The sequence below is a fragment of the Zalophus californianus genome, chromosome 3 (genome assembly GCF_009762305.2).
Source record: "Zalophus californianus isolate mZalCal1 chromosome 3, mZalCal1.pri.v2, whole genome shotgun sequence".
Taxonomy (NCBI): domain Eukaryota; kingdom Metazoa; phylum Chordata; class Mammalia; order Carnivora; family Otariidae; genus Zalophus; species Zalophus californianus.
In genome coordinates, this window is record NC_045597.1 from 132011760 (window position 1) to 132028108 (window position 16349).

At 41.2% G+C, this 16349-nt stretch overlaps 1 protein-coding gene across 3 annotated transcripts in view; it reads right to left on the reverse strand.

Moving 5' to 3' along the window:
- STK39 (serine/threonine kinase 39) overlaps positions 1–16349 on the reverse strand; it is a 296995-nt gene that overhangs the window by 117576 nt on the left and 163070 nt on the right. For all 3 annotated transcript variants that reach the window (XM_027591011.2, XM_027591010.2, XM_027591012.2), the window contains 2 exons: positions 7273–7395; positions 7146–7175 (listed from right to left, as the gene is read on the reverse strand). In XM_027591011.2, the coding sequence (XP_027446812.1) occupies positions 7146–7175; positions 7273–7395 (153 nt within the window). The remainder of the gene's footprint in view (positions 1–7145; positions 7176–7272; positions 7396–16349) is intronic.

A 16349-nucleotide genomic window follows, 5' to 3' on the forward strand; every position in this document is an offset into this window, starting at 1 on the left:
CCTAGGATTCAGAATTTCACAGAGACGAGAGAATGTGTATCCTTAACAAGTGCCCTGGGTGATCCTTATGCTTTAGAGAGCCACTCAGCTAAAGTGAAAAGGCGGGGACTATTTGGTAGTTTAAATCTGATAACAGAAAGATGCTCTAGGACCATCTGTTCTTGTCACAGAATTTTGCCTCAAGTTAAAGGTCCCCAACGAAAGGATGTTAGAATTAGTAACCTTTAACCATGACTTGACCTTTAATCATTACGTGGAACAATTTTTTTCCCTGGATTTAAAAAATACATAATGGTAGTTGGACTTTTAAGACACATTTCCCCAAAAGAAATCCAAAGCAATAGGTTATTTTTTTCTCTTGAGTTGGAAATCCAACCCTAATGTGATACCAAAAGTATTTTTGCCTCAAGCTTTACTTTTGTGAACTCTGCCCTCAAAACAAAACTGAAAAGACCAAAAAGAAAAAAATAAAAAAAAAACTAGAAGAGGAGCAACAATGAAAATGAAAAGTACGTATTATTTTCTAAAACTACTATCAACTCTAAAATAATCAGAAGTCATCAGAAATTTTTCACAGCAAGTTTTAAGACGTAAAATTCTTACTCTCTGGGCTTCCCCAAAATAACTACGTTAGTAATGAAGTAATAGGGGGAAGCGTACTAATGTATCTGTAATTTACTTTGAAATGCATCAAAAAATGAAGATGGACTGATGGAGGATGTACACATGATAAATGTATGATAAAGTATAGTAATGGTAGGATCTAGGTGTAGGTATGTGTGTGTTCACTATAAAATACTTTTACTGTTGCTCTATGTTTGAAAATTTTCATAGTAAAATATTGGGGGGACATGAATAAGCAACATGCATTCTTTAACCAGCCGGAGGACCTGGGCCTACACCAAATGATCTCTTGTAAAGAATCCTTCAGGCTGACTGATCCCATGATCTCAATTAAGGTTTGAGATACAACCAAAAGCTACATCAGCACTTACAGAATATTCTACCTCTAGTCAAAAGACTACTCTAAACTGAAAAACCTTAATGGGATTTACTAGAGATGAAAACCTCTCTTCCTCCTAAGGAGGTCCCCTCTCCTGCCCTGCTCCCTTATTCCTGGGCCATCATCAGGATGGAGAGCTAGTTAACTAGACTGGGGGCTGGATCCCCAAGGACCCTATGCAACCTCACTCTGTAGGTGCAGCCCTGCAGGTAATGAAGGGACCAGCCTCTGGCTCTCACGGGTACAAAAAGCAATACAGGGGATTCCCCAGGAGAATATGCAGAGATGCACAGGAGTGGTGGAGAGCAAAGTTTCTTGGGCAAAACATCTTCCTTGACAACCAACTCCAGTCACCCAAATTCTACCATTATGGGTAAACATTTTTAAATATAAAAACTTACAAGAAAGCTAACATATTAAGCAGGTGTTATTCATCACCAATATAAATTTGCTTACTGGAATTTTTTTTTTTGTTTTTAAACAGTTTGTTATAAGAAGCACATTTGAGGGAATGGGAGTTTTCATAGAAGGGGAAGAGAAGAACAGATTAATGATGGATACCATCCTGGAAATAGGCCTCTGAGACTGGGTGAAAGAAAGGGAAAGATCCCAGAATAGAGAAAAGAAAGGGACAATGTCTGCTAATTTTCCACAGGGCTCTGCCTAATCTTCTCCTTTTCTATTTTTAAAATTACTGTGGCAAAAAATAAAAAATAAAATTACTGTGGCTAACTAAATGCAGTGTGTTATCCTGGATTGGATCCTGGGACCAAAATAAAGGATATTAGTGGACAAACTAGAGGAATACGAACACGGTCTGTGGTTTAGCTGATGGTAAATGTAGCACTTTTGTTTCTTAGTTGTGACAAATGAACCAGGCTCACATAGAATGGAACAGTGGGTGAAGAGTGTATGGGAACTTTGTACTATCTTTGTCACTTTTCTCGAAAGCTAAAATTATTGCAAAATAGGTTTATTTTCAGAAATACAGAAGATTTCTGATGACAAATCTAATGTTTATGACAAAAAGTCAGAAAGCCAGTCACTGGAAATAAGAACGTCTTTTAGAAAATGGTGGCAGGAAAGTATGGAGTCAAAGCCATCTGTGGTGACAAAGCCAAACATAATAAATTTGGAGGGAGAAATTAAATCTGTGCCTCCATCTACCAATGGATACAATACAAACATGTATAAGAGCTGACAGGCATTTGGAAAACACAATGTCCTCAGAAACACACTAAAAAAAGCTAACGGCAGTTCTAACAATGAGGCAATAGCAATGAGTCAACATAAGCAATAAATTTAGCTTTCCCATTTTGACGAACCTCTAGTAAAATTAACTCAACCTAAATCCACACCCAATTTATTTTCTCCTCAGAACAAAATACCAGAGTTGGGAAATGTTTTCACAATTAACCTCGCCTCGATTCTGTAATAAAATTCTTCAACATAGCTCTTATGGGTTGTCGAGGGCCTCAGTCAACAAACCTTCCCACCTGGCGATTTCTGATAGATATTTAAAACAAATCTTCAGAAATTTTGAGCACACAATCTCCCTGGATTTCAGTGTGGACTTGTGGATTCAGAGCAAGTGGTGTGGTTTTCCTAGCCAGTGATTCTTGATCCTAGCCATGTATCAGAATCACATGAGCAGCTTTCTAAAAATCTGGGTTGCGTGGACATCATCCCCAACTCCCAAATCACAATTTTGAGGGCTGGTTCTAGGCATCTGCATTTTTAAAGCTTTCGGTTTTTCTGATGTGCAGCCAAGGTTGCAAACCATTTGTTTTCACGCCTAACAGAGGGGCTGCTGTAAAAATAACGCTTCCTTAGTAGAAGCCTTAGCAAATGTCTCCCTCGGTTAAAGGAAACCCCAAAAAAGTGGGAATGTCAAGATAAAGGCAATTTTACTTTTATATAGAAAATTAGGATATAAAGCAAAACCAATTTTAAAAATTATAAAACATGTATTATTTTCAGAATCTGACAAAAACAGATTTCCAAATCGCTGGTCAAAAAGAAGATCAATAATGAGGTAATAGCTGAAAGGTTTCCTATAAGATAGGATGGCATATAGACTAGGAAACCCCACCTAAGGAAGCCAGTCTTGCAAATACCTCCCCCGACCCCCACCTCCAAAGAGATGAGAAGCTCCCAGAGAGCAGGCTCTCTGCTTTATATAATTCCCACAATGCCACAGTACCTAACACTGCCTCATGTAAAAATCAGGCACAGATTAAATATTTGCTCAATTAACTTCATTATTAATACTATTGTTACGTTAACAATATAGTCACCTTTAAGTCACCACTGGTTGCCACCATCCAAGTGGAATATAATAATAAATAAATGAGCATGAATTATCTACTTACTACAAACTACGAATTACTAGTAGGCTGTAACTAATACTTGGCAAGGCTATTTCTAAAACGTCAGAACACAGGAGGACCAATTTTTCTATGGGTTTGGCTATGAATCTCAAGACAAGTGGGGTAACTCTGGCACTTTCCAGGTTACACTGGAAATTCTCTCAGATTTAAAAGGACCTCCAAATATGGCCGAGTATCAGGCACATCTTCCCAAGGCCCCTCTAACAAACATCCCACCCTGACCTCCTTAATCGTCAACAAATGCTGTAATACCTGGACATTCTGCCTTATAATTCCTAGGGAAGCCAAATTGCCCTTTACAAATTAAGCATCTAAAACACTCCCTCCTTTACTGAAGCATCTCATTTCTGTCTCAACGTGGAGCTACCAAGTAGGGCTCCCGTCTCTGAACTTCAGCTCGATTATGTAACATCTTCTGATTTTTTTTTTTTTCCCCCTCACCTCTGACCCACTCACAAATATGATATGCCTCTTCAGGCACTTGTTTAATGTCTATTTCAGCGTGTGGGTATTCACGTCACCAACGACCACGTACAGAGTGTCCACTAGATGCAATGGGAACACAAATATGAATAAAATACTAGCCCTGTCTTCTAGGGGCTTCTAGTTAAGTAAATAAACTGCCATTTAAATGACGAACGTCCTTGAAAAGCTTATTAAAATGTAAACACAGGCATTTAAATGTGCCATTTGGCACAGATAAGCATTTTTACCCTTAAAGATGTTTAAAGGTATAAGGTACCCTGTCAGAGGCTGTATAAATTGGTACTTTTTTATTCTCAACTTTACTGAGATACAATTGACAAACAGAAATGTGAGATATTTAAAGTGGTTCACATTTTGATGGTAGCTATTAAAAATTCAAAATCAGATTTTGTCAAACGAAATAATCACAGTTCTTTCAATTCTTTAAATTACTTTACCTGCACATGTGCCCCTTGACATGCAGACACAAAATGTGAATGGAAGGCAGTTTGTAATAGTAACCTACATGCTCACCAAAAAGTTAATGGTTAAATTAACCATTTCAATCCATCCAGGGTAATACTACTTGGCAGTTAAAAAGAGAGGCAGATCTACACAACAACTAACATGGGAAGATTTCCAAGATAGAATGCAAGTTGCAAAAACCAAAAAACATTTTTGTGGAATCACTATGTTGTCCACTGGAAACGAATGTAACGTTGTGTCAACTATACTTCAATAAAAATGTGTATGGTGTTTATAATCCCATTCACATTTTTAATAGGATATAGATTTCTTTATTTACATATTTGTATGTAAATGAGCAGAAAAAGTCTGGAAGAAAATATTGCAAACTGATAACCTCTTTGGAAAGAAGAAACAGACACAGGGCAAGAGGGGTAGCAAAATAAAAGTGGCTCTTCAGGCCTCTCTATTTAATTCTTCTGTACAAAGAATTTTATAAGTCTTTGCATTCCTTTCAATAATACCTACTCTGACCAACCCATTTAAAATTATAATCCCCTACCACATCCCTGTACTTCCCACCCACCATTTTTTTTCCCCATTGCTCCTATTCCATTGTAACAAACCACAAATTTACTGATTTATGAAGGCTGTTGCCTGTTGTCTATTTGCTCCCATCAAAATGTAAGTGCCACAGGGACAGGGATTTCGTGATTTTTTCCCCTCACTGACATATCCCCCAAACCTACTAAAACAGTGTGCATAGTGTGTGTGTGTGTGTATGTGTGTGTATTTGTTGCATATTTACACATTCAACAGTTCTAATCCCTTTTTGTAATATATAAATACTTTTTGCCTCACTTACAAAAAGTGAATTTAAATGGCTGGCAAGTCAGGGAGCTACTTTAATTGAAAGCTGAAAGGACAGAGGAACCATCATTGTGGCTGCTCTTAACACAGCTCAGGATACTGAAATGCCAGTCTTGAAAAACAAAACAGAACAAAACAAAAAAATGGCCTGAAAAGCTATGTAATAGCAGGTGGAGCTGATTATTCCTAAAATGTAGTAAAAGTGTTTACATTCAAAGACATGAACCCTTTCACAAAAATAAGGCTATCTATGTGTTCCTTAATTATGAACCAGCATGAGAACAGACATATGCCTCTGGGAAATCAAATGAGTTGAGACACAGAGAAGTGCCTAAGACTTTCAAATCCCACCCAAGAAGGTCAAGAGTGATGATGATTAACTGTCAGCGTGCTATCCATTACTCTTTCCTGTCTGTGCAGAAAATATTCTTGCCAAAAAATACTGTTAATATCCAAATAACAGATCAGTTATCAGAGCAATTTCAACAAGCACAGAGGAGAATATTGTCACAATAAACTTAAATCCTCAAGAGGAAAGACCCACACCCATCAGCCTGCACGAGGGAAGGCTGGATTCGGAGAATATGCTCTGATAAAGACGTCCCATAGCGAACCAATACAAATGCTTTCTGCATCACGCTGCCACTTGAATCACATTATTTTGTTCTATTTCTAGGCAGGATGGGCACTTCTGGTTCGAGACACTCTAGGAAATAGATGAAAAACCTTGACTCCGCACTTCACTGTGGGTAAAATAGGTAAGTGGGCAGGGAGAGAGCAGAGTTCACAATACCCGGTTAAGATCATTCTAAAAGCCAGCACATGTGTGCAGCCGACGGGTCCTACTGTGGAGCTTATCACCATCGTTTGTAACGGGGAGGGATAACTTCCTTGATGAAGCTTATGTGTTATGTACAAAATGAAAAAGATGAATTCCTATGATAAACATAGGAAGAAACAGGAACTGAAGGACAGGGAACAAGGGGAGGCAGGCAGGTTGAAAAATCCCGAAGGGAGGCCTACTGGTGTGGCAGGAAGGATGAAGAGACTGGAGGGAAGGGAGAGTGACAGGGAGACAATGGCTTATAGCTCAGAAGTGCTCTTCACAGAAGGGCCAGCTGGAAACTGCCCCTTGTAGTGGACAGAAGACTGACCTCGCTGCATCAAAAGGAAATGTCTGCTAATTACAAAGAAAAAAAAAAAAAAAAGTTGGGGTGGATCCCATTTGTAACCCAAAGTCTTCTGTTTTCTTAATGAGAATTTATCAAGGCATACATTAATTACTAGGTCTGTAAAATATTTGGAGCTATTTAAATACGCTCAAATTTTCTCTAGGAGAATTGGCAAGCCTTTTGAACTACAGTCATCATTAGGCATTAGGATAATTAACCAGATGGAGGAAGTAAAGTTAATCAAAAGATGACTAGTTCTCAAAGGGAAGCTGACGAGTGTTCCTTGCCTACGAAGCTACCCAGGAGACTGTAAAGTCAAGACAGATCCAACATGAAGTTTCCAACCAGTTTCTATCTGCTTTATTGTAAACTAAAAATCTAGAAGAGATTTAGCCTGTATGCCTGCTGTGTTTTCTAAAGGACAGTAATATGAGGAGTTGAGATCAACTGAGTCCTAAGTTGAGCACCCAGTGAGCATTTTATGTGCATGATTTCATCAATCCTCAGAGCAATTTAAAAGTAGTATGATCATCACCATCTGACAGATGAGGAAACTGAGGCTCAGAGTAAAATCATCTGCCCCAATTTATAAAGGCCAAAAGTAACCCTCAATCGGGACCTGCAAAGTCTACATGCCTTTTCTTTTCTGTTATTCCACGAGAACAAAATTTTGAAGTCTCTTTCCCCAAATGGATCACATTCTGACACACCACAAGGGGCGGTGGAGGGGGTGGGGGTGCGTGGGCCAAAAAAGTTTTAAAATAAATAACCACCACTCACCTCTGGGTTTTCTTCTTTTACTCTTCGTGACTGTAAAACAATTGCAGATCCATTAATACACGTACCCACAAAATGCCACAAAAATAAAATGTGCACAGGTTAGCTCACCATCGTCGATGTCACTTACCTTTTCTTGAGAAAAAGCTGCCTTCCCTTCTTCACTTTTCTCATCCATCTCGTCGTCACTCCACTCCCAGTCACCATCCTCGGTTTTATGAAGGTGACCGCTTGACCCAGGAACTCTTCTCACCTGAATCGAAACACACAGCCCAATTCTTCACTAGCGGAAGGTAAACAGCGCTCGCTGGGACAGCAACTTGGGTTACACAGCGCACGCCTATCCTGAAGACACCCTGACTGGTTATGAATTCAGGGATAGCAGTTAGTACCCAAAAAGACCACCCAGCCTGCAAACTCCCACACTTGTCCTCTTTCCAAAGCAACTGTGTTCTCGAAATGCATTACTACACACATGAAGAACAAAATATTTTGGAAGAACACCACACACATCAGCCATTAGGATCAAACCCATCCTTCACTTTTGCTTCAGTTAACACTTCATTAATTACTACACATTAAAGGCCATGTGGTCAGCTTCAAGACTGCCTAAGGAAATGCAAGTGAGCAACAGACTGCTGACGGAGGAAAGGCAGGGGAATCAGGCAGCCTAATGAAGCATACGAATCTAGGGGTATATCAGCGATCTAAAACCTACGTCAAAAAAAAAAAAAGCAAATACTCTTCTGTTGCCATCTTGCTTTTTTTCAGAACCTGACATCACCCTTGTTGTCCCACGATTCTGCTCAACCTACTTGAGCAAAATGAAACAGCATCAGACTGTTTCTGATCAGACTGTTAAATTCTTAACACACCTTGTAACACTTCTGACACTTGGGGGATTGCTAGAAACACAGCAAGATAATCAGCAGCCGTGCCAGATAATCTAAACAGATTACATCAGTTGTCTGCAAGAATTTCAACATTTTTTTGAACTAGGGTAGAGATGTGATTCGGGGGTATGCTTTCCAAATGCCTGGTGTGGGCGAAAAAGCAAAATTTTTAAAAGGACAGGATGACTGAGAATGATGAGCCTCTGACCAAAGTACTTTGCATTAAAAAACAAATGGACTCAGACATAATTAAACAAAGCAATGTAGCAGATGAACATGTGAACATAAGAGCCAATGATCCACTGATTCGGAGAAACTTCAAGGGGAAAGGGACCCTGGAGACTGTCTAGTCTGACCCCCTCATTTTACAGATGAGAAAATGAAGGCCCAGAACATGACCGAAAATCGCAGGGCTATAAGGATAAAATTAAGGCAAGAAAAAAGCCTTCAGATTCCCATTCAAATGTGAGACTTACACCACTGAATGATCACTGTGAAACTGAAGTTGTCTAAAAACATCCTGTGAAGACTTTGAAAGACTATAATGTGAAGAAAACACTATCTTCCATAATAGAAACTACTTAGTTATATCATGGGAGCTTCGTTAATCCTAAGGGAAATACCACAGACCTTAAATGTAAAGTAAGGATTTACATACATGTTCAGTCAATGTCAATTCGCAATCAGTGCAGGCTCGGGGTTGGGTTTGACTTAAAGACATTATCGTGTGGAACCTGTAAAGCCTGACCATTTGGTCTAGAAGATCTGAGCCTCAATATGGAAAGTTAAAAAATAAAAAGTTCTTATTCATAACTGCAAACAGTTACGTTTAATTAAAAAAAAAAAAAAGCTTCTCTCCACTCCAAAAAAACTGAATTTACCTTTGAAACCTTCTAGGCTTAACATATTTTTTTCCATTTACTTTTTTTGAATCATTGGAAAAGACCTAATGATAGTGATTTTAATGCGCTAATAGATGCTGGCAAAGTAGTGTAGGGAAAAAATGCTGAAATGTCCTTTGAGACATTCAGAACAGACTGCTCTTTAAAATTACAAAGAAATGGATAGAAGAGAAAATAATTTTTTTCTAAAAAATGATTTGAGAGAGAGAGAGCACACAAGTGTGGGGGGGGAATCCCAAGCAGACTCCACACTGAGTGCAGAGCCCGATGTGGGGCTCAATCCCAGTACCCCAAGATCATGAACTGAACGGAAACCCAGAGTCGACACTCAACCAACTGGGCCACCCAGGCGCCCCGAAGGAAAATAATTTTCTGTTGACATATACTATAAAATTATTTTCTTAGCATTATATTACTCATCATGATGATAGCAACATAGAGGAAAATCTGTTGATGACTACATCAAAAGAGGAAAATCTGTGTTTAATGACTACATTAAAAGACTTTCAAGCCACATCTATTACAAAACATACTATTAACTAAGAAGTAGGAAAACTATCAGAAACAGAACTCTACCTTTACTGAAACAGAAAACAAAACAAAACAAGCATGGCTGATGTGTTAGTATTCTTCAAGTACTAATATTTAAGAGATTACACTAAGGAAATCTCTGACAACAGAGATAGTGCAGCTTCACACCCTAAAATCTCCTTTATGCCCTTTCTCCTCTGTTTACAGGATTTGCCAGTTCTGTTTCTACAAGCAGGCTCCAACCACAGACAATAAAATGGCCACCTTCTATTTTATTTTAGAACCCTGTCTCCCTCCTAGTTTTATTTGCTGGAAGAGAGAAGGATAAAGCAAAATGTCTAAGATTATAGCCTCGGGCACTGAAAGAAATGGTGACATGGGCCTTTAATAAATACTGAACAAATAAACAGAAATTAAGACAAAAACACTATAAAATCTACATAGCAGAAAATATTGGTATAGGAGTCCTGAGAACAAGAATACAGAACTGTTAAGAACATCCTCTCGGTTTACTGGAAAGAAAAGAACTTGCAGCATAATTTGAAACCCGGGTTTCACGGTATATTTATGTGACATTGACCTCCACTGAAAAGACCAGAAAGCATTCTACAAAGTTACATCCCTGTGGGGAGTTTGCAGAGACTCCAGGAAACAACTTCTACCTTCCAAAGCCAAAGCAACTAAGTTTCACATTGTTTAACAAATGCGGTTCTTATTTAGGAACTGATGAATACTCTACAAAATAAAAGATGTGTAAAGGCTTCTGTCCTTCCCCGTCTCCTACCCCCGAGGATGGGGGTTACCATTGCATTGCTCTCATTCTGTTTAACAAATCCACCACTTAGTAAAGCCAAGAGGAGGTAGTTGGGGGTTTAAAAAAAGAATCCAATGCTTCTCAGAGAAAGGAGCTCAGTCGTGAGCCCACAAATTCCTCAGGTCCAACAGTGAGTTTAGACAAAGTTTTACATGCAGTAACATTTATTCCTGGGCATAAAATACAGTTGAGCAGCCCTGATAGGTTATTTTCTTTCCTTTCTCGAAACCCTATCTTTGTGAAAATCCGTTTTAAAAACTGAACCAAAGTTCTGATTCCCACCAGAAAAGAAGTCAGGTTCAGACAGAGAAGAGTGACTCCTGGGCTGCTGCTGGTGGCAGAGCCGGGATGGAGCCGCCAGGAACGGGGAATGGCAGCAACAAGGGTAAGTCACTGGAGTGTTCCCAGTGGCGCCCCTCTGAACAGGAGCTTTCTAGAAATAACCAGGACCCAGGGTCTCTGTACAACATCTCACACTGAGCCCTGACACCAGAACAGGAAAAAAGGTTTGAAGGACAGAAGACGACAGCCAGCAGGTAAGCTATCTAGACAGGGTGTTAAACATGTTAGAAATTAAAGTGTGTTTCTCTAACAAAGGATGAATGTGACCCCGAGAAAAACTGGCCAAAATTTAGCAGCATTTGTCCAATCCTGCAGGGTCCGCTGTTCCCACGGCTACATTAATGTCTCCCAGGAGGAATGATTTCTCCATCAATGGGAATCCTGCACTGCACTTCTCCACCTAGTAACATACAGCCTGACCACAGCCTGACCTGAGTGATCTGGACATGGTAGAAAGCAACACCCAGGAACTTTTCCCTTATCAGGCAGTCTACTGACCAGAAGTATTAAAAATGTTTCTAATTAAATATGGTTTATAATATTTGAGGTGCTGCCAAGGAAACAAAAAGCCTTCTAAATCATCAAAAATAAAATTAGGGGCACCTGGGTGGCTCAGTCGGTTAAGCATCCAACTCTGGGTTTCGGCTCAGGTCACGATCTCAGGGTCGTGGGACTGAGCTCCCCCTCGTCGGGCTCCGCGCTCAGTGCAGAGTTTGCTTGTCCCTCTCCCTCTGCTCCTCCCCCCACTTGTGTTCTCTATCTCTAAAATAAATCAAATCTTTTAAAAAAGAAAATAAAATAGAATTACTCAGTAAGTTTTCAGCGGAAATATTTTACTACCCCCCATCTTATACTCTGACATTACATCCTACAACCTCTCTGACACCTCCATCCCACACCTACTACCTGGCCTCACTGTGCCCTCTGGCCCCCAGCCCGCCCCCTCCTGGCTTCACCCCCCATCTTATAAGGTCTGGAGCCCACAGCTGACTCTGCTGATACTGCACTTATTATACCCCACCCCCAGACCCCTTCCTGTACAAATCACACCTGGGAGGAAAGCCGGGGGGGGGGGGGCTCAGTCCAAATACCCATCCTTCATTCCTGAGCGAATGGAGACTAGCCATGCACCTGGTGCCATGACGGATGGTTGCTGGCCACTCCTGGGCGGGGGGGTGCGGGGGGCGGGTATCAGGACTGCCACAACCCTGCCACTCAAGGTGTGGTTCCCGCACCAGCAGCAACGGCATCACCGGGGAGCTTTATCAGAAATGCTAAATCTTGGGCTCCACTCCAAACCCACTAAATCATAATATTCCTTTTAGCAAGCGCTTCAGGTGATTCCTATTCTCATTCAGGTTGGAGAAGCACTGTGCTGATCGCTGTTAGCCTATTCCCTCTTCCCAGCCCGTAATACCAGCTGTTATTTATGTAAGACAGTTACTGGGCTCGGAGAACTTTAAATACCTTAATTAATTTAATCTTCAGGGTAGTTTTGTGAGCTGAGAATCATTGTACTCGCCCATTTTTCTGAGGGAAAACAAGTGAAACACCTGACCCAAGCCATAGGGCTGGGAGAGCCGGGGCCAGGACAGGAGCAGCCAGGAGTCTGACCCCACCCTTCCAGGGCTGGGCTCCGCTACTGCGGCTCACCGGGGAGCCCGTCCTGCCCAGCTCCCTCCACCTGCCACCCTGAGCGCACCAAGTCCATCCAACCTACAGCACGCCCCTTCGACGTGATGCTGATCCCCTCCTTCACACGCTCCACCCACCTTAGCCTCTTTCCCGCCTGTGTGTAGAAAAATGGATCCCCTTTCCTCTGAAAGCCAACACCTCCTGCGTGCTCCTCATTTATCTACACATTATCTACCCATTCCTTCAAGACACTTCCAGCCAGGCCCTGCTCATCTATATCCACCAGAAACACATTCAAGTCTCTCCTACACTTCTGTCCAAAAGCGGCGGCAGGCTCGGATTTTGTTCTTTCCACGAGCAGTCACTCCGTCCCTCTCCCCTCCCACACTCAACATTTTTCTGAAGATCATCTCTAATTGCTGCCTTCATTTGCTCAGCCCATCCTCACTCTTTAATCTCAACATAAAAAGATTATCTGTCCCCAGTAGGCCACCCAAACTGCCTCTCCCGCACAGGATTTACTGACTTCACACTTGAGTCATGGACCGAACGCTCCCCTCTGTTGCCCTAATGCTATCTTGTAGACACAGCTAAATCCCATTCTTTTCCTTCACACTTTCTCCAAACCCGGACTGCCTCTCCTTCTGCTGTTCTCTGTCCTTCCATGTCCTTCTACTGTTCTTTGCTCCATCTTAACTGCACACATGGCTGCCAGACTCGGTCTCCTCGAGGGAGCACACAGTCTCCATGGCTTCCCCTCTCTCATCTAAGCTGATGACCTTGGAAACGTCGTCTCTCAGTCTGGTTTTCGAAATGCTCTGTGGGATACGAAAGCCTGATCGATTGCTAGCAAGCTATCTCCTACCCATTCATGAATGCTCGACCCCCAGCCTCACTCTGACACTTCTCCCGGGCGAATGCCTCCGTGCTGGAGGTGGCTCACAGTTGGCTGAGGAGAGTCCACTGTTAAAATTTCACAGTTTGCAAGACAGTTGACCTCACACTGGTTGCGTAAAACTGGCCCCAGCAGGAGTATTTACACAATGGAAATTGGAAAATAATACAAATCAGGATTTGCACTCCTCCCTCACTGCCAGTTTTCAACGTTTACCAGCACACCACAGGTGGTTAAGATTCACCTTATGGGAATGTTATAAAAATCTGACCAAGGCATTTCACATGAGCTTAGTAGTTATTCCTGGGAATAGCTAGTTTACAATGGCAAGTATCTCATTCCTATTGCACAAGCCTCTCAGATTTCACCTCTACAACACACTTTTGAAATACACACAAATTGCTTCTTACATATCCAACATATACCATTCGAGGTACAGCTGAGGGAGGCAACTATCTTCGTATTACGTAAACACACATACGGCTTGGGATAATACTTATTATGACAGCATCATGAGGAAACATGATGTTCTAGTCTTTTTTAATGCAAATGAAAGTGAGAAGAGTGACTGAAAAATTGTGTTAGGTGATACAAAAATTGGATCTATGATGATTGATGCCAATCCTGCAATCGAGAGACTAAATAATATTGCCTAATACAAAGTAAGAAAGGAAAACAGGGACACCTGGGTGGCTCAGTGGTTTAAGAGTCTGCCTTCGGCTCAGGACATGATCCCAGGGTCCCGGGATCGAGTCCCACCTTGGACTCCCTGCTCAGCGGAGAGCCGGCTTCTCCCTCTCCCTTTGCCCCTGCCACCCGCTCGTGCTCACTCACGCTCTCTCTCTCTCACTTGCTCTTGCTCTCTACCTCAAATAAATAATAAAAAAAAAGAAAGGAAAACAAATGATGTATTTCCAAATAAAATTGTTTTGTATAATGTGTTAAATAACATAGTTAGACATAATTATAAGTTTTATCAGTAGATATTTTGTTATGTCCCTAGGTGTTCAATATGTTCAAACTCAGCAGAACACTTGTTTTTTTTTCCCTAATCTTTAGATTTGGAAAATAAAGATTCCTTTATTTTCAAATTACCTTTATAATTAGAAATGTACAATAAATTCTGCTGACAAGATCAATAATTTTACACCTGATAGATTTTCTGTAAAATGGAAATATACATCCCTGCCAGTTAAAGCATGGAATTAAGTTCTCAAACTTCCTGTAAATATTAATATGACAGTAAATCGATAGTAAACATAAATGTCATTGAAAAATTATTCATTTTGTTTATAACAATCTAGAACCTTGATTATTTGATAGAATATGAGAAAAGTAAAGTGTGAAAGAGAGAAAAGTACTGGTCTAGTTTACGTTTCTGTTCGTACATTCTAACCCCAGAGGAACAGAAATACAGAAATGCATTATTTCTACTAAGCATCTCTCTATAGAAATTGTTTATAGAAACTATCTGCATGTAGAATTCACTAGATAGTGGCTTAATAAGGCCCATATTTCCTATAAGTTGTTTCAAATACAAAGTATTTAAAATAAAATTCCATTTAGGGTTAAAATGAAACAGCACCTCTGAAATTCCTTCCCCCTCCCCTACCCCCGGTCATCCTGGCCAAGGGGCACAGTCATATAAAGTTCTTAACATGATGTCTGGCACATAACAAATACTCAAGACATGACAGGTGCTGTTATCACTAATAGATTTCACATTTCTCACAACCCAAATCTACCAAACATTATATTCTGCAAATTTTACTTCCTCCACTGCTGTTGTGTTAGATCAGGTCCCCCTTCAATGTTGGTTTTTTTGTCCTTCCTGTTAAAACAAACTGCTTATCAACCTCCTGACCATTCATCTCCTGCCTATTTTATCCTTCATACTAATCACACTAGTATGACAATTAGCACTCTTGCAAAAAAAAAGACAAGAGTTCACTATTGCCTATAGAATGAGTCCAGATCCCTTAACATTCAAGTCTCTCCACACCCTAGCTCCAAAAGACCTTTTCAAGACTTCTTTCCCACCATTTCCCTTAAGACACCCCGCAATCCAGTTACGTACAAATGCCGCACTTTCGCGACTCACCTTCTCGCGTATGTATTACACACGTGCCCTGGCCTGATCTGCCCTTCTCATTCTCCGCTTCTCCCCTTTCTTCTAATCCAAGAAGCTTCTGCCAATTCTCCCAAGTGGTATTTGTGCCTGCAACTTTATATTGCCCTACTCTGTACTACATTTAATGGATGACATACTGAACTGTATACTCCTTCGGGGCAAAGAGCTACCCTTAGCCTTTTTGAATCATCACTAATTCATTCATTCAGTCAGCACAGTTTTGTTCAATACCTACTTTGATCCCAAGTTCGAGACCAAAGATAAACTGAATAAAAGTCTACACCACGGAGTAGTTCACCACCCAGAGATGTGGACAGACATGTAAGCTAATGATGTCAATAAAATGTGCATGCCACAGGAAAGTTAGGAGGCTGCGGGGCTGCAGAAGAGAGGAAGACTGGTCGGTGAAGGACAGTCAGAGCTCCCCAAACACAAAGGAGAGACATTATTCCACCTGGAGAGACGGTAAGAACTTACGGAGTTATGCCCACTCAGGTGATGTGGCTGGGTCACGAAGTACTGGGGTCTAGGGATTGGGCTTAAGGAAATGGCTAAGATTAAAGCTGGAAAAGTTGTGCGAAGAACCCGTACAAAAAGAATGGCACATTCAACGGCCTGCAGAAGCCAGGCGGGAAATGAAGAGCAGACCCCGCGAGGACTGGGTGGTCCGGAGAGGGCCTGTCCCACCTAAAGGGAGCGCCCAGCATTAGCTGACCACTGCCACAGGAAGGCAGCCCAGCCCCTATGTGGCCCGGTCTTCAGACTCTTCCGCAAAAGTAGATGATTTGGATTTTTATGTGAATGCTCTTGATTTTTTAAATGTTAGCAAGTATGTCAAGTTAAAAAAAAAAAAAAAATCCCTCTGCACAGCCTAAAAACGATGTGTCTGTGGGATAAATCTGGCCTGTGCGTCTGCATCCTCTGTCGTACACCAAGTCAGAGGGCTTGGGACTCAGACGACAGAAAGACACAGAAGGCATGGGGGAGGGAGAAAGATCACATCTGGATTCCTGAGAGCAGAGGAGGAGAGGAACCGGGACCGAAGGGTGACAGAAGCCAGAAAG